Source organism: Rhinopithecus bieti, unplaced genomic scaffold, assembly GCF_001698545.2.
Source record: "Rhinopithecus bieti isolate Rb0 unplaced genomic scaffold, ASM169854v2 scaffold_15143, whole genome shotgun sequence".
Classification (NCBI taxonomy): Eukaryota; Metazoa; Chordata; class Mammalia; order Primates; family Cercopithecidae; genus Rhinopithecus; species Rhinopithecus bieti.
In genome coordinates, this window is record NW_016808091.1 from 768,851 (window position 1) to 792,863 (window position 24,013).

Genomic DNA, 24,013 nt, shown 5'->3' on the forward strand with positions numbered 1-24,013 from the left:
ACTTTTCAAAATTTAGGAAGTCCTTGTTAGGTAATACTTTCGGCAAAAGAAACTGTTTGCTCCTACTTTATCTATTTAATAAATCCATATTTCTACTTATCAAGTATTAGAGTAGAAATAAGAAGACCCAAGTTTACTTAACTAGGCCATTTGAGTGACACTAGCATGTCCCATAACCTCATATAAACTGGGGCAGTTGAATTAAGGTTTCTTCCTGTTAAAATTATTTTATTCCTTGTCTTGGCACTTGCTTTAAAACAAGATGTGCCAGAAGTACATCTTGTTTCAAATTTGAATCATTTGAATTTTTCCTTTTTAGTGCGAAGCTATAAAGACTTTTTTGTAGGGAAGTAGCTTTTAACTTTTGTAGTTATACAGTCCTTTAAGATCTTCTGTCCAAAAAAAGGCATTACAGACAGTTTTGCATGTCTTATCAGCAGTATTCACACATACCCTGAAGCCCATTTGTGGATCTTGCTGCAGGACCATTTCTAAATGTGGCTCAGATGTAAATTCTTGTCTTAAACTGAAAAACACATTCATTGAAAGGATAGGACTCCACGATTCTAGACATTTTCAGAATTCTCACCTCATAGCTGTCAATGAAGAGTGTTTTTTAGTGTGTTGGATATCATTTGCGATTATTTTTAGTGAGCCTTCTAAACCCAAGAGAAAAAATTACCACTAGAGGCAGGCAGTGCAGTGCAAGTAGCTCGATCTGCAGCTGTCTGCAACTGATTTGCTGTTTTGTTTCTCATAGCACAGGTGCAGCAGTGATCAGTGGCTCTCAGCATCCATCGTCATCGTCGTCTGTCAATGATGTGTCTTCAATGTCAACAGATCCGACTTTGGCCTCGGATACAGACAGCAGTCTAGAAGCATCAACTGGGCCTCTGGGCTGCTGTAGATGACTACTTGGGCCGTGGGGGGGTGGGAGGGACGGGGAGTCGGTTAGTCATTGATAGAACTACTTTGAAAACAATTCAGTGGTCTTATTTTGAGTGATTTTCAAAAAATGTAGAATTCATTGTAGTAAAGTAGTTTATTTTTTTTAATTTCAAGTGATGTAATTTAAAACCTAAGTTGTGTTTCAAAACAGCAACAAAACTGTATTGTATTTTTTGCTGTAATTAACTGTATAATGTAAACCGAATTATTTTATCATGTTTTAAATTTTTTGCATATTTGCTTTATCTTATGCTGCTGATTTTTTTAACTGAATTTGTAAGATTTTGTTTATCAAAGCAACTATTATGTGGTGACTTGCCTATATCATGAATTATTTAAGATTTTTATAGTTTTTTTATTAGAATTTATTTCAGATGTTTTGTTCATGATACTATCCTTCAGGGTTATGTGCTTATCAATGAAATAACCCCAGAGGAGTGAGGGAAAATAACTTGTAGCCAGTTATATTCAGGAATAACTACTGTAAATGATGAACGTGTTAGGAGACCTCCAATATTTGCTACTTGCCAATCCTAATTTAGTTACAAGAATTGGTAGGCAATCCTACTCAATTTTGGCAAAAGCCCTGTCATCTAAGTGGCAGAATAACTCAGAGCATGTCTTTGAAGATGCTGGGTGTCTACCACCACCTTATGTCCCCACCCTACCCAACAGAAATAAGTAAAAAGAACATGGTGTATTCTGCAAATTTGTGGCATGCTCAGTTTATGATCACATAAAGTCAAGAGGATACTTCATGAATAACACATTTCAATGCAAATAAACAGATGGTTCACTTCTACTAGCTATGAGCCTGTTTTTGTATACACTGAGTTAATCTACTCAGGCTGTAGGTCCCAGCAATGTTCTAGAGTCTAGTCTTTCCCTCTCCTGCAGCTTCGGGCCCTTGGACCTTTCCGGTTTCCTATTACTTGGAGTGTCTGTCAGTTGAACACCAGTTGTTCTGGTGTTTCTGGCCATTTGATTCTACTTGTAGCATAATCATATTTATACTAGCTATTGGGAGGTTCCAAAGCCTACCTAGATTTGTGCAGGTGATGTATCAAATGAGCAATATATACCGTTCATCTGAAAATAGTAGCACACAGCCATATATAGGATGTCATTTTCTAAGGACTGTTTCTTCACATTGAGCAGAGCAGGCATAAATGGTGGTTATTTAGTCTGAGTCTTTTATTTTTTTATACCTGATTTTCAACATAACATGCAATGTGGATGTCGAGTAGTGTAAGAATGGTGCTGCTCCTGACAAGTGTATGTTAACTGTTTACATTTTCTATCTGCAGAATTATTTCTCTATAACTGAACTTTTCCCAAGTAAAATGTCTTTGAAGTCTCTTTATTTCTGAAATACGTTGTCTGTAATAGACCCAGGCACCTTTTAAATGATCTCTGGAACAAGAGGGATTTCATGTAATGAACTAGGAAATGCATACTCACATAAGCAGCAAGGTTCTAGGCAGAAAGCCCCTTGGAATTCGTGACCAACGGGAAGAACAGGTGTGGCTTAACATGCAGTGTCCGAAAATTTGCTTGGCATTTTATTCATATATTTAGTGCAAAATTCCTTTTGAATGAGATATTTTGCATCCTTGTTAATGTGCAATATTTAAGATTAAAATACATTAGCCTTTTTATATACTTTGAAATAGCAGGTTTGTTTTTGATGGCTTAGAGTCATGATTTCCAGCTTCCCAGCCTTTTTATCAGTCCCTTTTCTAATACAACAAGGTGCATTAATTTGATTAGACAAATTAGAGTTTTAAGACTATAACACCTCTTGAATTGTAGACAGGAAATATTGGATTCACAATTTTAGCAGAAATTTGAGAATGAGTGTTTATATTAATTTGACAATTAGCTGTATTTTCTGTAACGTAGATTATGTCACTGTTGCACTTTCACAGCAGACGTGCTTTCAGAAGGTTCTCACATTTTATCCTTGATTGCTGATAAGCCATCTCTATTGATACAGATTTTGGTTAAGTAAGGAAAACCAGGTGTCTGACTGTATCATTTGTTGTAAACGCCAGCTGCCACTTGCCAACCATCATGTTCAGTTCAATTCAAAGAAAACAAACTCGTATTACTTAGTGTAAACTAAAATATTTAACAAATTATATCCTAAAAACAAGATCTCTTTGTTAAATGTTGTGTGCCCTAGGTTTTAAATTACTACATCTAAATACAATTTTGCTCTTAAATTTGTTAAGCTAAATAGGTATTGGTTCTTTTTATTTTGGAATCCTTTAAGCATCTTAAACATTTTTTTTCCCAAGAGAAGTTACAAGTAACATTTCTGTCAGGTAGTACTTGTGTGAAACCACCTTTCTTCTATAATTTTGATTTTTCAATTTTATATACTTAATATACTCACTGTCTTACTATCAGGAAGTTATTTTGACCAAGATTTTTATTATCTTCATAGATTAAGAAAGAGATGCTAATTCTTTACCTGTGTCTTCCTGGTTACTGTTCTCTTCCCTCTAATATATACTGGCCATTTGTAAAACCATTGTATTGTTGGGATCACTTAGTTATACTGTACGCAAATAGAGCATCTCAGCTCTGTCATACCGCTTGCTGAACAGTTTTCAGTGTGTCCTGCACCTTTGGCTGCTGGTTGTTCCTGACGTGCACTCTTCCAAGTTGGTAAAGGCACAGTGTGTTCATACCAGGTGTTCCTAAGAGAAACACCAGCCTGTTAAATGAGAAGCCTACACACAACCCCCTTAACAATCCAGAGAAGCTTGACAATGTGCAAAGAAGCACTCTTTCCTGCCAGCCTTGTCATTGTTCTGTTCTATGCTAATCCTGCTGTGTTGTCTGAAAGATGGAGGGAAGAGGACATCATTGTCTGATAGTGAAATCAGCAGCAGGAAAGTGAAGCTCTTTCCTTGGTTACAGATAAGATGGTTTACACTATTGGCCAGTATCTGCTACACATATGAAGACTTAACTATTCAGTGTTTGCCTAGGCACTAGCCTGCACAACATTTTGAGGTTAAAACATAGTATATTTTCAAAAATATTGTTGTAGTTTGTGAGTGTCGTTCATTAGTTACACATTAGCTATAGAGTGGATGCATGAAGCCCCAAGACACCAGTAAACTCTTCTTACCAGTAGGTAAACCAAACACCACCATTCTGTCATTAGCGGCCCTCTTAAATGTTGCCTCTCCATATCCTGTTGCATTTTTTGTGTGCATTGTGTTTCTACTGATCTCTCTTAGGTTTTTCCGGAATCAAAGGAAACTAATTTTTCCTTAATAGCAAGAAAGATGAAGAGGTAAAGGGCATTGAAGCAGAAATGTATAGTTTGGGGTACAATTAGAAAACTCATAAGGAAAACAAGTCCTAATTAATTTCAAACTGACTGCTCTTCGTTAAGTGCTCTTAAGGAGAGTCTAGTAAGAGTAATACTTTCTGGCCATTTCTAGTTTAGATTCTCTTCGTTACTGAAACTTTTGAGAAATATTACCTGTGGATTAATTTTGCACAATGTCCTATTCTCATAATGACTTACAAATTAAACTAGGCTTTTATTGAACTACCTCACACTAATTTTCTATGCTTTCCCAAGTAAGCTGTTGCCCTGTTAGATCTTTGCTGAGTGAATTATAAATGTGTGTTAAATACTTTTTAGCCAATGTTGAAACAATACCAGGAAGTATGTAAAGTATATACCTTACATCAGTAAGAGACACATGTAAAATCTTTCACTGTGTATCTTGGAAAATTGTGTTAGATGTGCTCGTTGACATTATTACTGTTTTGTAAGTAGAAACCTGCTCGTGATACCAGTCCATTCTTTACATTTTACAAAAGGAGTAAATCTTAGTAAAATTTTACGAAGAAATAAATTACTTTTGTAGGCCCAATATTTGGTATATTTTTGAGAAGCTGTTAATCTTTTAGCTGAATAATGAAGTTAGACTGAATTATGTGTCTCCCTGGACTGTGGCATCTACTTTCTCATTACAGTTTATCCTGGCCAGCAGGGTGTCACACCTGGAAACCTGAGTATGATAACTGACATTTGCTTTTCTTCCTCTGCGATGTCATTCCTCCTCCATTCCTCTCCTTCCCTGTGTTCCATTCCCTCTCCTTTCTTCTAGACAAAACAAAATGGGGCACTTTTTAGGGAATGCTGAGATCATTATTGTGATTTTTCATCATTCATGCCCTAGTCATTAAACATGCACCACTGGAATGTAAACAATGTTATCTAGTATGTCAATTGGTTATAATATTTTAAATAAAAAAAAAGTGGTATGAAAATTATGAAATTAAGAGTTTTTTCATTGAAAACAAAATCTGTGGTAAAGTTTTTCTTGGCAATTTTAGGATTGCCTGTGGATTGAGATAAATGGGGTCTTTCTAGGACCAGTTTCTTAGATTTGGATCTTATACAGATTGTGAAGAGCCTAAACTTTAACCCTGATTATCTGGTTGATCTAGTCTTGGATTTCTTGTGTTTGAAATTGCTGGATAAACTTTATCTAACAAAGGAACTTTGCTTCAATGCCCTTAACCTAGTTTGTGGTAGACATATGAGAGAATAGCCATCATGACCACTTGGCAAAAATAAGTACTTAAAATTGGGGTCTGTTTCAAAACGAGATTTTAGCTTTGAATGTTTCCAACTTTTGCCATGCTTATTTGCTCTTTGCCTACATTGGGTGTGCTGCTGTGTGGGAATATAGGGTCCCTGCTGCATACCTTCCCAGCCGCTGTGATGACGCCACTCCATCTTGCACAGTTCCTGCTCCAAATGACCCTTGTACCGTGCCGTCTCTGCCCTCACCTGAACTCACACTGCCCTTCTCTGAGGAGCGGAGAGGAAGGGGCTGGTCTTCTAGCTGCCCGCTGCTGCTGAATCAGCTGCGTGGCTGCTGAGCTGTTTCATCACCATCATAGAGAGGCCTCCCAGGAGAAACTGGGTAGCAGAAGCAAGTGTCAGAATGTTGAGAATAAACTTTTTACTTTTTTTCATTTTCACCAGTTGTAAAGTGGAATAATTCATCCTTGTTAATTTAGGTACTTTCTTTTTTCTTTTTTATTATTGTTCCTAAAAAGGTCTGTTGATCTAAGTGAAGATTGATTTGTGGTGATTTTGTGGTTTAAGAAAATTTTTTTTAGCTGTTACAGGTTATATACCAGTATTTCTTTGGACTTCATTTGAAACCAAGATACTTCAAATATGCAGTGTAAATTTTAGGTTTCTAGCATGTACTTTACTTAATTTCATCTATTAATGGAAGCATATAGGTGATATAGATGTGTGCCGGAAGCTGGGAGTAGGAAATAGAAAATGGATGACAGAGTCTTGAAATGGTGTATATGGAAGACCAAGGACCTGGCTACAGGGATTGATTAGAGGAAATGAGGAGTTTCACAAAGAAACTGTGTTTTGAGCCTTGGCATAAAGAAGGTTTGGAGAAGAGTATTCCAGGCTGAAGGAAAGGCAAGCAGATTTAAGTGAGTGCACGGGCAAGCACTGAGGAACGGCCTGGCATGGGTGCGGGTACAGGGAGAAATGGGAGAGAAGACTGACACGTTGGAGTTTGGAATTGAAACAAGCTGAGAATCGGACCTGAAAATATCAGGAATTGCCTTTATTTTGTAGGTGATAGGAACCCATGGTAGTTTGTGAGGAGGAAAAGCAGTATTATGACCCAACCCTTGTTTTAGGATGATCACTGCCAAGAGAAGCAAGTGCAGTTAGGCTGGAGGTGTGGAGATTGGTGACTGATCAGCTGAAGATACCCAGTTGAGAGAAGGGAAGAAAGGGACTCATTTAGATGTATTGCCATGGCATAGGTGAAGTCGCCAAGCTTAGCGTTTGAAGCTGGTGGAAGACTGTGAGCCCAGTGATTGGGTGGCACACCAGAGATGGTGCAAGGAAAATACATGCAGTGTGTTTTGCAATTTGTACATCTCAGTTTGAAGTATCCATGACAGAATGCATGTCAGGTATGGCATCAACTCCAACTTACCGCTCCAGGAGTGGGAGGAAGGGAACGATTGGTTTGCTCCCTCACCTGCCTGTAGACCGCTGCTATCGTAGTTTCTTTTCTTGTGAGATCTGTGTCATTTGCTCGTATGGCCCTTGCACTATTTTTGTTAGTATCATTTTGTGGACAGAGGAAGATAGTGGAAAGATTCCTGTTGGATATCCCATATGTAAAACTTTAGAGTTACCTAGAGAAGTGCAAGTGGGGCCTAGTTCGAGTGAGTGGAGAAGCAGGTAGTGAAAAGGACTTGAAAACTTGGCTGGAAATATAAAGAAATCATGACCGTGTCTTGAGAGAAGTGAGGGGTAGACTGAGGGATCAGAAGAGTTCAAAGGGAGAAAAGAGTTCAAATGGAGTCTTGCTGTTGCCCAGGCTGGAGAACAGTGGCACAATCTCTGCTCACTGCAACCTCCACCTCCAAGGTTCACACCATTCTCCTGCCTCAGCCTCCTGAGTAGCTGGGACTACAGGTGCCCGCCACCACACCTGGCTAATTTTTTTGTATTTTTAGTAGAGACGGGGTTTCACTGTATTAGTCAGGCTGGTCTCGATCTCCTGACCTCATGATCTGTCCACCTCGGCCTCCCAAAGTGCTGGGATTACAGGAGTGAGCCACCATGCCCGGCCAGGCACATGTGTTTTTATGAGACAAGGTCCTGGAAAGGTTGGGGTCTTTCACCTGGACCTGCGGGTCCAGGTGAGCTTAGTCAAGATGGAGAATTTAGATCACCTTAGACAAGTGTCAATCTGGCTGAGCCATGCCTCTTACTGTTACTTGACAGCATCCTGTGTTCTCATCTTCTCTTGATGCCTCACGCTGGGATCCCCTGGATGGAAGAGCCTGTCCTACTGGAGATAATGCCTGGCAAGTAGGTGTTCCAGAAATGGTGGGCCGGGTAAGCTAATGACTAGAACCTATCCTTTACACCATTTCTGTCCTCTGAAAATGCAACATTCATGGCCCTCAAAGTGTGACATAAGGACACTGCATGCAGCGCTGCGATATTATAGTGATGTGAGCATGGGCTCTGGTGCCAAATACCCACATAGCATCCTGACCTCACTGGCTGCCTCACTCCCTGCAAGTGCCTCAACTCGGGCTGTGCTCTGTCATCTGTCCTGTGGGAAGCCTAATGTCACCTGGCAGTGTTGCTGGGAGGATTTGGCGTGTGCATGCAGGGCAGGGACTGGCCAGCGCTCGGTGGGTGCTGGCTACCGCCATCATCCTGCCTGGCATCAGAGTCAGCTCAGCACCCTGGCATACAGGTTCGTCAAGTCAAACATCTGTCCCTCATGTCTGTTTGAATGTGTCTCTAGGCAAACATACCCAGAAGAGTTTGATGTGAACTAAATGCTGTGTTTCCCTCGATTTGATGTGTCACAAGGAAGAGATGTTCTAGATCCTGAAGCCCACCCCCCACCTGCCTCCAGTGTGCAGCTGAACCAATGAACCCACGTGCTGACCCCGAGGCTCCCCATCCCCATGGCCATGGCCACCACTAGACCTGGGCCTAGAGAAATGGGCCCAGACTACTACTCAGTCCCCTGTGAAATGGGCCCAGACCCTGCCCCTTGTCTCCTTTTACCACAGTGGACAGACAGACATCAAAAGCTCACTGAAAGAAGGGAAAGAGGAAATAATCATAGAAAAACAGGAATTCTCTACCAGGAATTTTGGGTCAGCTGCTGCTGGTTTCCTAACCTGGTGAACTTTTTAACCAGCTATGGGGTGAGTGCAGGGGCTTGAGATTTATGAAACCATCGGGTTAAGACCCAATGCCCAGATAGCATAGAGATTTAGCTGCCTTGGAGTGGGGTCATCAAGCCAGCTTGTCACACGTGGCAGGGGCAGGATCTGCATCTGGGCAGGCGGGCTCCGGAGCCTTCGCTTGGAAACTGCTGTGTTCTGCTTGAGCAGCTTTATGGGAATAAAAACGTCCCCTGCACAAAAGCTTCTGGGGCATGCTATGTAAGGTAAGCATGTTTGGCATTTTTCAAGACTTCTCAAAGACCGCTTTGCATTCCTATGAACCTGCCTGCAACTCTCTCCCTGTCGTTTGGGTCATGCTCAGCAGTGTACAGACATGCTCAGGAGTTCCCATCTTTCAAAAGCTCTTTCCCCTTCCACTATCAAAATGGAAGTCAATTCATGTGAGTTAATGTAAAGCTCTCAAATCCTTTCCTATCTCCCTTAGAATAAAAACCTCTCACCATGGGCAATAGGCCCTCAGAGTGTCTGGTCCCTGCTGGGCTTTTCATGACCCTGTCCTACCCTACCCCACTTCTTCACAGACTGCAACATGTTGTGAGACCCCTGTGCTCAAGTGTTGCAGGGCTTGCTTTGGGAGACAGAAGTAGTAGCAATGTGGCTGGTAGAAAAGGACAGCAATCCTGGCACAGGTGGGGGTTCTTGGCGGAGGCAGGAGTAAAGAGAGGCAGCGGCAGTGTGTGGCAATGTCACGGCTGCTTAGCTGGGAACTCAAGACACTCGTGAGATAATTACTTAGGATACTGGGAGGGCTCTGCAGGGGCCTGGGGTTCTGCATCCAAAGGAGAGGGAGAGAGTCCGTGAAATGTTGTTACTGACTCCATTTTTACCCACAGACCAGGGAAACATGGATATATGGGTTCCATTCCAAAATTCCTTCAGGAATAAGATTCATTCCTGGTCCATCACTCAAAAGCCAGTTGACAAGGAATCTTCCTTTTCTATTTCTGTTTCTCACACACATACCCTTAAAATTGTATTTTAACTTTAAAGAACATGTACATTCATTTGTTATTCTTTTAACATAAGCCAACTCTTTGTTTTTTTTTTTTTTTTTTTTTTTTTTGGTATGAGACATTCACAATTTCCAGTATTTCTTTAAAGTCAAACACAAGTTTTACGACACTGTTGAAGTATTCTGAGAACAGAACCCCAGATTCTTCCCATTTCTCGCTATTGCATGTTTCATTCAACCATACTTAATTTGACAATATTTTTTAGCAATGTGCCTCTACTGACTAAAGCATTCCAGGGTTTCGATGAATCAATTGCCTACCTTTTCATGTTCATAATTCATGTAATTCATGAGTCTACTTCATATTAAATGATGTAATTACAGTAACAAGTACAATGGGAATCTGTCAGTTTGGGACCAGGTTCAGCAAATGTAACTCAATTGAGAGAAGTGGGTAGTGGTGGGGATACTAGAGACCCCCTGACAGGTCAGCCTCATTCACTCAGTGTGCCTGACATTTAAGTCAGGTGTTTTACAGATGAGATGCCCAGTGCTGGTTACATAGAGATTGGAGAACAGAACTGAATAATCACGCCAATTCATTTCGAGATAAGAATGGCATTTGCAGATCCTACTTGGCCAACAGGTGGCAGATGTGGCTCAGGCATTCATGAGCTCCTATCGCTACTGGGGACTCGGCAGGAGCCTAAGCCTTTGCCAGGATTAGTGGTTGAGACAGACAGACAAGCTTCCTTTCATCATGGGAAACCCATTTCAGTCTCCTCTGCTCCTTCGATAGCCTGGTGGCATTTTCTCTCCAGGTCAAAATCAGCAGAATTCCATGGCTGTGGTGAGAGAACCCAACAGGGTCATCAGAACGTACTGCTGTTCCCACCCAGTTTTTCCAAGCCTCAGTTTCTCCTCTGAATATGGAGAATAGGGCCAATTTTCTACTTCATTGGGTTGCTGTGAGGACTCAAAGTCACCTCGTATTCTCTTCTCTCTCCTTGAATAGAGGGGAGGGAAGCATCTCAACCCCAGGGAAAAATCCCATCACCCAGACAGCTGGCTCGCCGTGTCAGTGGCTGAGCAAGGACAGATGCCACTCTCCCCAGACCCTCCTGAGCCCCAGCATCCAGACCTTGATGCTGCTGAGGGCCCTGAGCAGGTGCCCGCCTCCTGGTGGACGAGCCCCTGGTAGCTGCCTGGAGACAATGGGTAGCTGGCCACAGTGTGGGAGCCGCCCTGCCTGCTTCACCCTGCGGGCCTGCCTTCCTGGTAGGAAGCTGGCATTTCCTGGGAGGACTGAGCCCCTGGCATTTAAAGCATCAGATGTGGGCAATGTTTATACCTGACTTTAGGTGGAGCTGGTTGGGCCTGAGTGACGTTTCTAGTGGCTGTGGTCAGAAACTGGACGCTCTGGTGACCACTGCTCCCTGAACAAACCCCTGCAGGTTACTGCTCAGGGGCAGCGAGGGGCCAGCCACACATCAGGACGCCGTGAGGGGAACAGGTGAAGACAGCAGTGTGACACTGCTGGGCCCAGAGGCACTGCGTTGCTGCCTCCTGAAGCACAGCCCAGGAGCTCCAGCCGGGCCTGGCCTGGGTGCCCTGTGGTTGGGAAAGGCTTTCTGGAGGGATTTGCCCTAAAGGAGCCTTCAGGTCTGTGGATGAGCCAGAGGAGGGGGGTGAACAGCAGGGAAGGAGGGACTGGAAGGGCGCTGGGCAAGGGCCCAGGGTGAGGCATGGGCACCTGAAATATGGTGAACAGATGCTTCCCATGGCCTTGGCTCAGCCCTCCTGTAGAGCGGCCACACTTGCCCACACCTCGCCCAAGCACAGCACCTGCGCTGGGTGCGCACTCAGGCTCTGGCCCTGGAGCAGAGCTGGGGCCATGGTGGAAGGCCCAGGGGACCTCCCAAGACAGAAACTAGCTGCAGAGGTCCAGATGGCTAGGGGGCGGGGGAGTAAAGAAAGGCATCCCACCTTGAGCACACAGACACGAGAGCTGAAAGCACAAGGCTGCTGTCCCTTGGGGGGCTTCACATCCCACTTCACAATGCCTGTGCTATTCCACCCAGGGGCATACCTCAGGGCGCTCCTAGCCCTTGGAGAAACAGGAGTGGTCACCTACATCGCGCAGCATGAAAAATGAGCCAGGTAACAAGGCACTATGCTCTGTGAGCACATTTAATAAAGAAAGCTAACTGCTCCCAGTGGCTGCCTGGATCCTGTGGCAGAAATGGTGGGTGCCCTCCATTTCTGTGGCCATGAAGGACATTTCCTGGGTAAGGGCTAAGCGCTACTCTTGGTACTGTCCCCTTCTGACCCTCACCACGAGCTGCATGGTTGGAGCAGCATCTGATCCCACCTGGAATGTGTGGGGTCCCAACAGTCCCCACAGAGGTATCAGGATCTCTCTCTCCAGCTGGTTCCAGAGCGCCTGGCTGCTCCAGAGATACAGAGGCTTCTGACTCCGTGCATGGCTGGAGACCAACAGACGTAGCACAGAAGTAAGCTCTGCCATTCCTTTTACTTTGGGGCCCTGGCACCTTTTGCCCCAGCAGTTAAGCTTCCTAGGGTCGAAAAAAACTCTTCCATTTCCCTCTGCAACAGCTGGTTCCTCCTCTCCGCGTCCTCCCGCGCCCGCTCAGAGTTCCGCAGCTTTATTTCCAGCATGATGTATTTTTTCTTTTCCTGGTCCAGTTCTTCTTCTAACCGAGACATTCGTTTTCTCAGGTCAGCACTCCCTTCTTCGATTCTGAAAGTCAAGGAGAGATGCTGTTGGAGACTCTGCGGGCAGGTTCACTGTCCCATAGGTGTACCTGCTTGCGCTCACTGTGGGTTGAAGGGTCAGGCCAGGCCATGGCAGCAGGAGGACACCCCGGCTCATCTGCTCCTCACAAGAACCCCAGTACTTCACCCATGAGCAAACTGTCCCCTGCCATAGCTCCCCTCAGCGTGCGATCCTGAAATGTCAACACAAGGATCCATGCCTTCGGTGCCTCCCTGGGTCTGCATTTGCCCCTCCAGTGCAGTATGGGATTCCTGCCAGCTGGCAGGAACAGCACAGGCCCCTCCATAGGGAGGGTTGGGACTTGGACTGTCCCCTGACCTTTGCTCCTGTGCTGTGGCCTCCCCTCCCACAGCTCCCCACACCGTCCCCACAATCCAGCCACACGTGGCGACCCACAGAAGATCCCGTGGGGTGGTCACTTCCATTCCTGCTTGCCTGTCATGTTCAGCTCAAGCGCCCCTAACATGATGCTGCTTCCTGTGATCCTCCCCAGCAGGTCCTAATGGTGCTCCTCTGCGCCATCAGAGCCTATACCACATGCTTCCATGCAGGTTCATGCCGCAGTGTGCCAAGGTTGGCACGGCTGTCTTTTTGACCAGACGACCAGCTTCTGTCTGCTCGAAGGAACACACCTGAGCCCAGCCCCTGGGAACACATGCTGGATTTTAAGGCCAGCCTGGTGAACTGTGAGCCACATGGCTGTGGGCAGGACACAGGCCACACTGAAATGCAGAGGGTGACTGCTCCTCAGAGCAGTAACCATGGGCTGGAAGATGCCAGGGGCCCAGCACAGTGCCTGGTATGTGGTGCATGATGAACAAACACGGATTCCCCAACCCACCAAAATGAGGCCTCCATCCTCATCACTAAGCGTGCAGCATGGCCTGAGCCCTCCCCACCAGGAGCACAGGTAGCTGTCAGAGAGAAGCCACCTACCTCCCCACTGCTGCCCCTGGGCTTGGGCCTGGACCTCCCCTGTTCCTTCTCTGCCAGGCTCAAGACTCCAAGCCCCAACTACACGCTGATGACTCTGCACCATTTCATCAGCATCTCCAACTTAAAGGGTCCTGACCCTCATCTCCAGACCACTCTTCCATAGCCCTGGTGCACTCTCTTGGTGAATATCTTCCTTCAGCTGTTCAGCTGAACAATGATGTCCTCCCCTAAGTCCATTCCTTTTCTTGGCCCCATATCTGATCAGCTAGCAAAACCTTTTGGCTCTACCTTCAAAATATGCTCAGCACCTGGCCGCTTCCCCCACCTCCACCTGCTGCCCCATAGGGCCACACTCCCCATAGGTCAGGCCTAGACCCCCACACCTCCTAACTGGTCTGTTCTGCCCTTGGCCCCTGGCAAGCTCTGCTCGGCATGGCACCCAGGTGTGCCTGTCCAGTGCCCAATGTGCCAAGACCCTCCATCAGCTTCACACTTCATTCTCATCTCACTCTGCAAAAGACCAGAGCATTGCCCCTGCCCCACACATCTCCAGTCCCCACCTCCTGACTCTCCCCGCCTGTAGGGGTCCTGGGCTCAGTGCTGGCTACAGCTCTGGGGTCTCCTTCCCAGGGCCCTCCAACCTTCTACCCTGAGGCTCCTCTCCGCTCCCCTCCATGCTGCTCTATGTTCTCCTCCTTCATCTCCCTTCTAACACACCGCGTATTTTTCAAAAGTTATCATGCTTACGGTCTTTGTCTCCCTGCAACCCAAATAAGAATGTGGAGAGAGATTTGGATCAGTTTTTGCCACAGCTGTGGCCACCTGCACAGCATCTGGTACTTCACAGGAAACAGGTTCTCTTTTGGGAATGCACGAAGGAAGGCTGACTCCCCAGCAGGGCCCTGGGGAGGGGCTCTGTCCAGAGTCCTGGGGGCCAGGACAAGGCCAGCCTCACCCCACCCCCTACCCGATGGCTCCATACTTCCAGAGAACCGGACACACATTCCCCAATCACCTGCTGGACGGGACAGGTGCTAATGCCCTCGCCTTCCTTCCTGTGCTCAGAGACCCTCCTCACTCTAGACCCTCCCTCCAACCAAGACAAGAGCCCAGACCACTCTGCTAGTGAGGACAGGCCCTCCACAAGGGCTACCACTGCTGTCCCTTTCCCTCTGGGAACCTCATCTTACCTCCAGCCAGTAGGCAGGAGTTAATGCAAGCAGCAAAGGTTCCTGAGTGCTCCCATCCACTGAGTCATTTAACACTCAGTACAAATGGGTGAGGTCACTGGGGCCCAAAGATCCTGCCAGGGACACTCAGCCAATCCCTGGGGGAGCTGGGACTAGAATCCAGGTAGTCTGACCTGGAGTCCAACAGTCCTGCATCTCCCTTGAGAAACCAGACTTCAGAGCAGGCCAGAGGAGCTCCAGGGACTCAGCACAAAACTGGCGAAGCTGGTCCAGTCCAGCCTTCTGCATGGACAGCTTTCTGCATGGTAAGAGTTCCCACATGCCCTGTAGTTTGGTCTGTGAGCTCATCTGCAGCAGATAGCATCTTCTACTATATTTCTGGAGGCCCTTGGGTTCTACTGATGCTATTTCCTTTCTCGGCTCCATCATATGGGTCCTTCCAGCCTTGGCTCAGGCACTGCCTGCTGTGACCTTCCCCATGGCAGGGGCCTCTGCCCTCAAGGTCCCCCCTCTCCTGTCTCTTCCTTTTGCAGACACGGCCCTCAAGGTCCCCCCTCTCCTGTCTCTTCCTTTTGCAGACACGGTGCCTGCACATGCCTGGCACTCTCCAGCACCCAGAGAACAGCTGTCAGCAGAACAAAAGGGCAATGGCTGCCATTCCAGCTCCCAGTGGAAATCACAGGTTCAGAGTGGGCAACAGGAATGCCTTCCACCTCCATCCACTGCCTCTAATGGAAAAAGGAATTCCCTGCTAGTGGGTGGGACCCAGGTGAACAGGTCAGCCGACTAATGGGGACCTGCAGCCAGAGGGGCCAAGGAGTCTGCAATGCTAAGGGAAACCCCCTGCACTGGAAAACCCGGCCTCCAGGAGCTGAGGTTCCTCACTGCAGAGGGGAACCCCAGTCCTCATGGGAGGCTGGAACTCCGGCCCTCTGTTAGTGAGATTGCAAGTCTCAGGGTGCAGTACAACCATCCTGTGACAAGGGCGGGCACAAGGGCTTGGTTCAGCAGGGAAACTGGATTCTGATCCCATCAAGGAAGGGGTCCTCACTTCTAGCCTGGCTGGTCTGGGGCCTGGGCACTTCCCGGCGCCCAGCATCCAGGCTATGGGCCCCTGTACTGGGACAGGCCTAGGACCTGCCTCCAGGGGCTGCCCCCTCCTCCCTAGCTGCAGACTGCACACGGACTCTGTTCTCACCCCTGTAGCAAAGGCCCCCCGTGGGCTGGGCGGGCATTCCCACTCACATGGAGTCAGCAGGCCTCTGCAGCACTGACTGCGTGCCAGACGGACTGCGTGCCAAGCCTGCCAGTCCCAGGGCTTTCCCAGAGCTAGGATTCCCCTCTCTGAGGCTGGCTTCCAGGGCCAGTGGCTGGCGAGTCAGAGGCCGACGCCCATGTGCCAAGAACACAGCTTTCCTGCAGGCTCCACCCGGTTACAGGAGACTCCACGGGGCAGCACGTTACCTTTTCACACTCCTCTCGTACTCAGTCCGCTGGCGGCACAACTCGGCCCTGAGCTCAGTGACCAGCCCCTGTAAGGCCTCGGAGCGGCGCGCTTGCTCCCGGTTGGCGCTGCCCGGCTCGCTTGGCTCACTGTTGCTGGCACCCGTGCCCGCCTCGTCCAGGCTGTGGTCCAGGTCCAGGGACTTGGGGTCCTCGCTGCTGCTGGGGAGCGGGGAGGGCTCCAGGGCCCAGTCGGTGTGCAGGGAGCTGCGGGCGGACGAGTCGCTGGCGCGGCAGGCCGTGCAGCTGCTGAGCGAGCCCCCCACCGAAGACTCGCTGGAGGAGGCCCCGGACCACACCATGCTGGCCACGCTGGGTATGCCGGGGACCACGCCCGGCGCGGGCACATTGTCGTAAGTGGAGAGTCTCTGCACGGAGCCCGAATCCTTGAGTCGGTCTCCCGATGAGGCCCGGCGGTGGCCACGCAGGGAGGACAACCCGTTCATGAACCAGTTCCCGCCGGAGGAGATGATGGGCACCTCCAGGGACGAGCCGCCCCCCTTCGGGCTTCCCGATCGGGATCCCGGCTGACGGAAGGAGGACTTCCAACTGGGCAGGGTCTGCACCTTCTTCCCAGGGCTGCACCGGCTCCCCGCTCCCATGGGGGCTGTTCTGGAGAGCACCGCCACGGCCGCCCCGTCCAGGGAAGAGGTCCTGTGCGCGGGCAGGCCGGGGTCGCAGGGTTCTCCCTGGCTGTCTCTGGTGACCTCCTCGGAGCCCCACCCCACTGCACATTGCGGGCCCCTGCGCGGGGAGGTGGACCCTTCCGGGGCCGGTGCCGTGAAAAGCTGACTGTGTTTGCGGATGAGGACAGTCATCAGGTGCTGGACGAGGGAAGTGCCTGCCGGAAAGAGAGGCGGAGAAGGGCCCTGCTGCCAGCCACCCGGCCCAGGGTCGCTCTGCCAGTCATGGGGACCCAGCTTCGTGGGAGCTGGCCCTGTAACCAGAGCCAGGCCGCCCCTCAAGGGAGCCTTCATCCGCCCAGAAGAAAGAACCACACACCCTTCAACTCCAGGCAGGACAGCAGGATGGGGCCGCAGAACCGTCTTCCTCAGGCACAGAGCCACAAGCCGGGGAGGAAGCACTGTGCCTGCGCTCACGACCTCCAGCCGGGGTGGGGTGAGGAAGCAGGCACCAGGGCTGCAGGGTGAGCAGGTGGCAGGTTGGAAATGGAACCTGGGACCTGAGATGCCAGAACTCTCTCGGCTGCCCCATGTCACCCCAGTGCTGCTGACAATGGCCATGCCTGAATGTCCACACTCTGGGAGCATAGGGCTCTGGGACAGGAAATAGAGCCATCTTTCCTGTGTGGGGGCACACACATACAATTGCACACACAGTGCACCCCGCCCACCCCTAAAATGCCCCCCTACAATCACACATACAATGCACCCCATCCACCCCCAAAGTCTCACACACACATACAATTGGACAAACAATACACCCACCCAGCCTCCCCAAATCCCCCAACACACAATTGCACATATAATGCCCACTCCCCAAAATCCCACACACATAAATTACACACACAGTGCACTCTGCCCAGGTTCCCCAAAGCTCATACACAAGTGAACACACAAATCCCCCACCCAGCCTCCCCAAATCCCTCCATACACAATCGCACAATGAACCCCACCCCTCCCCAAAATCCCCACACACAACTGCACACACAATGCACCCTCCCCAAATTCCCCATACACAATCACACACATAGTGCACCCTGCCTGTCCCCAGAATCCCACATACATATAATCTCACACACACACAATCCCCGTCTCTAGGCCAAGGCCCCCGAGATGCAGCCCCGGTGCTGGGAACTCAGTTCCTACGGTGGTGGGGTTGGGGGTCCACAGCGGAGGTGGGCAGTGCAGGAAGGACCATGGCATCTACCCAGTTGCCTCATTCCCTCCCGCCACCCTCACCACAAAGGCCAGACGCTAGGAGGTCCCCCGGGTGGGAGGGAGGGCTGAGTGCCGGGGTGGACTCTCCCACTGAAGTTGACTAGGAATCTTGGAAGAAGTCAAGGAAAGAATTCTGAGGCCAAGAACATAGGTGAGGCAGGAACTCCATGAAGCAGGCAGGGCAGGCCTCCACCTCAAGCATCTGTACCACCAGGCAGGTGGGAGCTTGTGTTTTCCTGGCCTCATGGGGCCCTGGGGTGGGAGACCCAGCCAGGACAGACCAAAGTGGGGACTTCAGCAAAAGCACTCCACCATGTCCCTCCACATGGGATAAGGGCAAGAACAACCTCAGCTGTGGGCTTCCTGTCTGAGCAGCACGCCTCTCACGCATACTCCACTGGGGACAGTGTTCCATGGGCCCTATGAGGTGGGCTCTCTCTTCTATGGCAGCCTACACCTATGCCCTTTGCTAAGACTGGCTAACTGGCCTCTGGTGAGTCCCCTTGCCTCTCCTGGCCTCAGTTTCCTCATCTGTAAAGAGGGAGCGATTACCACAGCACAGGCTGGTTGTAAAGCCTGAAATGAGGTGATACAAACAAGGCACTTAGTACAAGCTTACTGAAAGCAGCTGCTATTGCTGCTTTTTTTTTTTTTTTTTTTTTTTTTTTATATAATATATGAGACAGAAGATCTTAGACCCTCAGATCGCAACAGAAGCATAGGAGAGGCAGTGGCGCGTATCGTGCTCACTGACGACTCACGCCTCAACAAAAAACGGGTATCACCCATTCTCTGCCTCGCCCATCCTGAAGTACATGGGACTTAACAGGTGCCCGCCACTACGCCCAGCTAATTTTCTTTTGTATTTTGTAGTAGAGACAGGGTTTCACCGTGTTAGCCAGTCGGGATCCGCCCGTCTCGGCCTCCCAAAGTGCTGGGATTACAGGCATGAGCCACCGTGCCCGGCCTGTTGCTGCTATTTTTAATCACTTATTGTTATTTATCATAAATCCTCCAGGGTTTGCAAAGCTGACATCCAGGAACCTATGACAATTGCTTAATTGTAAAAGAAAAGTAAACGTGTCTGTGTTCAAGGGCAAGAGTGCTGACCTCTCCCATCCCTCCAGCCTCTTCCATCCACAGAAACCATTGGCCATTCTAATTGCACCCAGTGACTTGCTGCTGCCCATTGCAGGGCAAAGTTCCTTTTTATCTTATAGCTGGACCTCATGGGGGTCGGCGGGGTGAGGTCTACAGAAGCTCCTGCCAAGTCCCCCGAGATGGAGATATGCCACCTGAGCCACCCCTCCTGCTGGCCTGGCCCTGGGCTGGGATGGTTTGGAGGACTTGCCCTGGACCAAGATGAGCCCAGACCCCGGCAGCACCCAGGGCCTCCAGGTACACCTCCCACTTACCTTCCATGATGGTTACTGGGTCCTCTACCTGTGGCCGCAGAATGTTAGGTCCAAACACGGTTGCCAGGTTCTGGACACTCATCTTGTTGACATTTGAGTATGCCTGAACTTCATCCAGAAACCTGCAAAGTAAGGAAGCAGCAGTCATCAAAGAAGCAAGTTCTGACACCCAGTCTCCTGTGAGTGGCCTGGACGCCCCGCCGCACCCCTGCTGAGCCCTGCTGCCTGTGGGCTTTTGCCCACTGGGTGCAGCCTGCCTCTGCCAGGCTCAATGAGGGCAGGCTTCCCTTGGGGTCCGAGAGGGCCATCAGAAGCAAAGCTCACTGGGACAAGGGCCCACGCTATTTGTGTGAAAGGAGGACATGACGCTGCACATTGCAGTGTGCACAAATTCTGGGAAGTCCCAGACCCTAGTCAGCGCTGCCCCTGCATGCCCCTTCTCAGTGTCTAGGATGGGGATACATGAAGGGTTGGGGGTCAAGGGGCAGATGCCTGGGGGGACAGGATGGCAAGAAGCACCCAGGAGAGACAGAGGGTATTATCTACCCAGGGCTGTTTAAAACCAGCTGCTCCCATGGGACTGTAAGCTTCATGAACTCAGGGTCTGTGTTTTTCCACTCCCTGCTTCATCCGCCCTGGGTGAGGCTGTGCAGGGCGGGGGAATGACCCGGGAATGACTTCTGACAAGGAAGAGTTATGTGTCTCACTGTGGGGTTGGGGAGTGTGGAGCCAGTGCAGGCAAGTGTGGTTCCCCTCCTGCCACGCCACTTACTTGCAGATGTATCTGAGCAGGTTGTAATTGGCCTGAGGAAGGTTGCTCACTTGTTTAGCCAACTCCAGAGTGCCCTTAGGAATGAATAACAGAATTTCAAACACCGGCAATGAGGCCCCTCATCCTTCTCTGACTGCGAGGAGGGGTGGGCAAGGAGAAGGGAGGTGGGGGCTATGGCGGCCCAGCCCCAACAGACCAGAGGGCTCCACCACCTCCACCTCCCCTCAAGGAGTGGCCAGGGCCCAGCTGTGACCTCCTGGGAAGCTAACTTGCTTCTAAGGAGCTGGAGTGAGGGGTGAGCCTCTATGGGGCCGGTAGAGGAATGTCAGGGCCAGCACTCAGCTCACTTATCAAGACACAAATATTTGCCAGATAATGAGCCCTCAACTCCCACAGGGCCACAGGGGAGGCAAACGGTCCTTCCCTGACCCTGAGCCACCTGGGGCTGCAAACCAGCACCTGAGGCGTGGGTGGGAACGAGAGGGATGGCTCTTCCGTCCTGGGAGCCAGCTCAAATTCTTTTGGGAAGGAAGCAAGATATAAATAAAAGATCTCCCTGTTTCTGAGCTCATGAAAGGCCCGAGTGGCCTGAGTCGGGTATGAGGAGTGTGAGCACCTACTGGTGTGGCAGCCAGAGCTGGGCACCCCGGACCCACCCCTCCCAGAGACCAAGGCCGCAGACAGATATGGCTCCAGGCAGACAGTAGGATGCCCGGGCCCCTCCCCGACCTGAGCAGGATGGCCTGGCCCCTCCACCAGCCGAGCAGGATGCTTCAGGCCTCCACCACACCCCCAACACAGAGCAGGCCTCCACAGGATCCATGTGCCATGAAAATTCATGGAAAGTCAGAGTCTGTGTCCTGAGTCTACAGGCCACCACCCAGCCAGCCCATCTCCCAGGAGCTATCCCAGGAGCCACTGACCTCCCCCTCGTCCTTGGTGAGCAGCTGGGCACAGCTGAGGAAGTCCTCGTACCTGGCGAAGGGGACCACGGGCTCGGGGAGCTCCCGCAGGTAGAGCTTCAGCAGGGAGGCCACCGTGTGCACGTCTGTTGTGCTGGGGGCGGGAAGGGAAGAGGACAAGTGTGTGAGGCCTGGGATGCCAGGGGACTTCAGGGGTGACTGGTACCCCCTGATGCCAAGGGGCAGCCTCTGGTCTCAGAGGCATGCTTGGGCATACTGGGGGCTGCATCTGCGGCCAGCTGCCTTGGTCAAGGAAAGGCCAGTGCTGCTTCTGGGAGCAGTGGACAGGGCTGGGGCAGGGGCGACTAAGTATCCATGGCCAGGAGCTCCAGCTCAGGGACCACCCATCATGCCTAAGCACCTGCTCAGAACCCCTGAGTCTGTGTCAGTCCATTCAGGACCTGCTCCTGTCCTATGTAGACTGCGTAGGACTCCAGGGACAGCAAAGCCACAGGGCCCTGCAGGTCGTAGCTGCTCCACCCTAGCATCTGCCCTGGGCCGGAGGAATCAAGTGTGATGCAGGTCAGGTTGCACAAGGGAGGGCTCTGGGACATGGGCCAGGGAGCCCCTTCCACAGGCCTGGTGGCCATCCCAAGGTCCCCTGCAGCATGATGTGGAAGCCGCCTGCTCTGCGGTAGCAACAGCTATCCTGCAGGCCCTCCATAGGTGCTGCCAACCCCCAGCCTGAGCTTGCACTCTCCGCTGCACTTGACCTTGGCTGGAGTGGGAGGAGCTGCATCAAAGGTGCCCACGATGCAGGGCTGCTGGCTCCTTGTCGGGGAATCCCACTCCCCAGAATCTCAACGGCAGGAGCAGGTCGGAGGTCAGGCCCTTTCCTCTCTTCCTGTCCACCGTGGGGACACCTGGGCTTCTAAGCTCATCACCTCCTCTCCAGTGCCCCAGGAGTCCACTCCAGGCCTCAGTCTCCTGCTCTGGCTTGGAGCTGCCAACGCAGAAGTAGACCAGCTGTGGATGGTGGTGACAATGGGCCTGGCACAGTCCTTCCCTGGATCCTGTGTGGGGTCTGCAGTTCAGGTCCTAAATGAGAGCCTTGGCATCTTCTCTGAGCTTGCACTCCAAGCTGTATACGGGCCCCAGGTTGTTCATCTACTTGTCTAGGACCATGAACTTAAACCCTGGACTGCATTTCCCTCAGGAGAGATGAGCCCGGGGCCAGGAGACTGTGGCTGTGCCATTATGCTATCACCTGACCCCTGATGGATCCCAGGCTAGGCTCACTGAGACAAATACCTCTGGCCCTGACATTTGGGATTCTGGGGTTCCATGTATCCATATGCACCCCAAATCCATATACCTGGGGCCCCTCCTTACCTGAGGCTCAGTGACTCTTGGTTTGGCTGGGTCCAGTCAGCCCCCACCCTACTCCTCTTCCCTCTCCAGCAAGGCATGCTGCTACCACACCCTCCCCGGCCTTCTCCGGGGCCATGTTCCTGGCCAACTGCCCTGGGGGAGGGGCAGGAGGCAGGGAAGTGTGGTTGGGAGCCAGCCCGCATGTCTTCCCCTTTTCTGCAGCTGGGGGACGGAGTGTTTCTGCCCTGGGTGAGTGGACACAGAGCCACCCCTCCTCTGCAGACCTGTCCGGCTGCATCCCTGCCCTGAAGGGTCCTGTTGCTTGGCCCTGTCTGACCCCCCATCCACTCAGCACCTGAGCTCTTACTTCCTTTCCTCGCCCCTCCCTCCCTTCCTCCTTCCCCACTGCAGTGCCTTTCCTCCAACAGCTGTCGCCAGGCCTTTTCTTGAGACTTTTCCCTAAACTGCTGTCCCCTTCCTCCCTCCAACAAGACCCAAGGAGAATTCTATACAGCCTGTGGCCCTTTGTATGCCTCCCCAGCCTGTGGGCCTGCCAGCATGTGGTCACATTAGTGCAGGCGGAGGTTGGGGGCAGGGGTGGGGCAGAAAGGGCAGCAGCTGGTCAGGGGATGAGGTACCTGCCCTGGGGGCAAACCGGCCCTGGTGGTCAGTGCCACCCACAGCAAGGCGACCCTCCATCTGCAGGTTCCACATCACCTCTCCGTACTCAGGGAACCCCCCTGCCCATGCCAACACCAGCATCTATGCAGAACACACCATGCCTCCAGTCTGGCCCCGACTTGCCTCACTCCCCTAGAGTCCATTTCTCATCACCCAGCCCCACTTCCTCAACCTGCCCCCAAGCCGGGCCACCTGCTTAACCGCACCTGGGTGTCCACAGGGCTCCTCCCTGAGCAGCCCAGTCCTGCCATCTGCAGCACCCCGGGAGGTTCGCTACCACTAGGCCCAGGACTGGTATCCCTGGTGTTTACTTGTTATCTGTCAAGACCCACCCCCCTTAGAATTTCTAATGCATGTGGGTGCCCCTTCACCCCTAGGCCTCCCAGCGGTCCCTCACTCAAAGGATAGGAGCTGAGGGAGTAAGAAGAGCCTGGCAGCCAGGAGTCCATGCAGCCCTAGGCTCCGGCTCACAAGAGGCTGTCCTCACAGCTCAGCAGCGGGGCGGCAGCCTGGGAGACAGACAGCCCAGTGCCCAGGGGACACCGTGCTGGGAAGGGGCAAGTATGGGCCAGCTCCAGGCACTGAGGCTTCCAGGCCTGGTGAGGCTTTAGCAGAAGAGAAGCTCAGGACCTGGGGCTAAACGGGACCTTCTTACAGAGATGAGCAGGAAGGTGAGGAGGGGCTTCGTGGGGAAGGGGCCAGGCTAGCAGCCAACGCCCCGGGAGGCGGGCAGGCCATGGCCTTGGGGACAGAGCTCCATCCCGGGACTCTGTTGGAAGTGGGTGAGGAAGGGACCCTCTGTTGGGGTGGGTAGGGAGGGGGGACCCTCTGTTGGG

General features: G+C 50.9%; 2 protein-coding genes across 6 annotated transcripts in view; one reads left to right on the plus strand and one right to left on the minus strand.

Moving 5' to 3' along the window:
- Positions 1-5,250, plus strand: part of MAPK8 (mitogen-activated protein kinase 8) — a 133,604-nt gene extending 128,354 nt beyond the window's left edge. The window contains exon 12 of the mRNA XM_017885502.1: positions 766-5,250. Within this exon, the coding sequence (XP_017740991.1) occupies positions 766-911 (146 nt within the window). The 3' untranslated portion in view covers positions 912-5,250. The remainder of the gene's footprint in view (positions 1-765) is intronic.
- A 6,633-nt stretch (positions 5,251-11,883) lies between these two features.
- ARHGAP22 (Rho GTPase activating protein 22) overlaps positions 11,884-24,013 on the minus strand; it is a 211,138-nt gene continuing 199,008 nt past the window's right edge. For all 5 annotated transcript variants that reach the window (XM_017885520.1, XM_017885521.1, XM_017885519.1 and 2 more), the window contains 5 exons: positions 21,147-21,279; positions 20,224-20,297; positions 19,452-19,573; positions 16,097-16,976; positions 11,884-12,470 (listed from right to left, as the gene is read on the minus strand). In XM_017885520.1, coding sequence (XP_017741009.1) covers positions 12,242-12,470; positions 16,097-16,976; positions 19,452-19,573; positions 20,224-20,297; positions 21,147-21,279 — 1,438 coding nt within the window. In that variant the 3' untranslated portion in view covers positions 11,884-12,241. The remainder of the gene's footprint in view (positions 12,471-16,096; positions 16,977-19,451; positions 19,574-20,223; positions 20,298-21,146; positions 21,280-24,013) is intronic.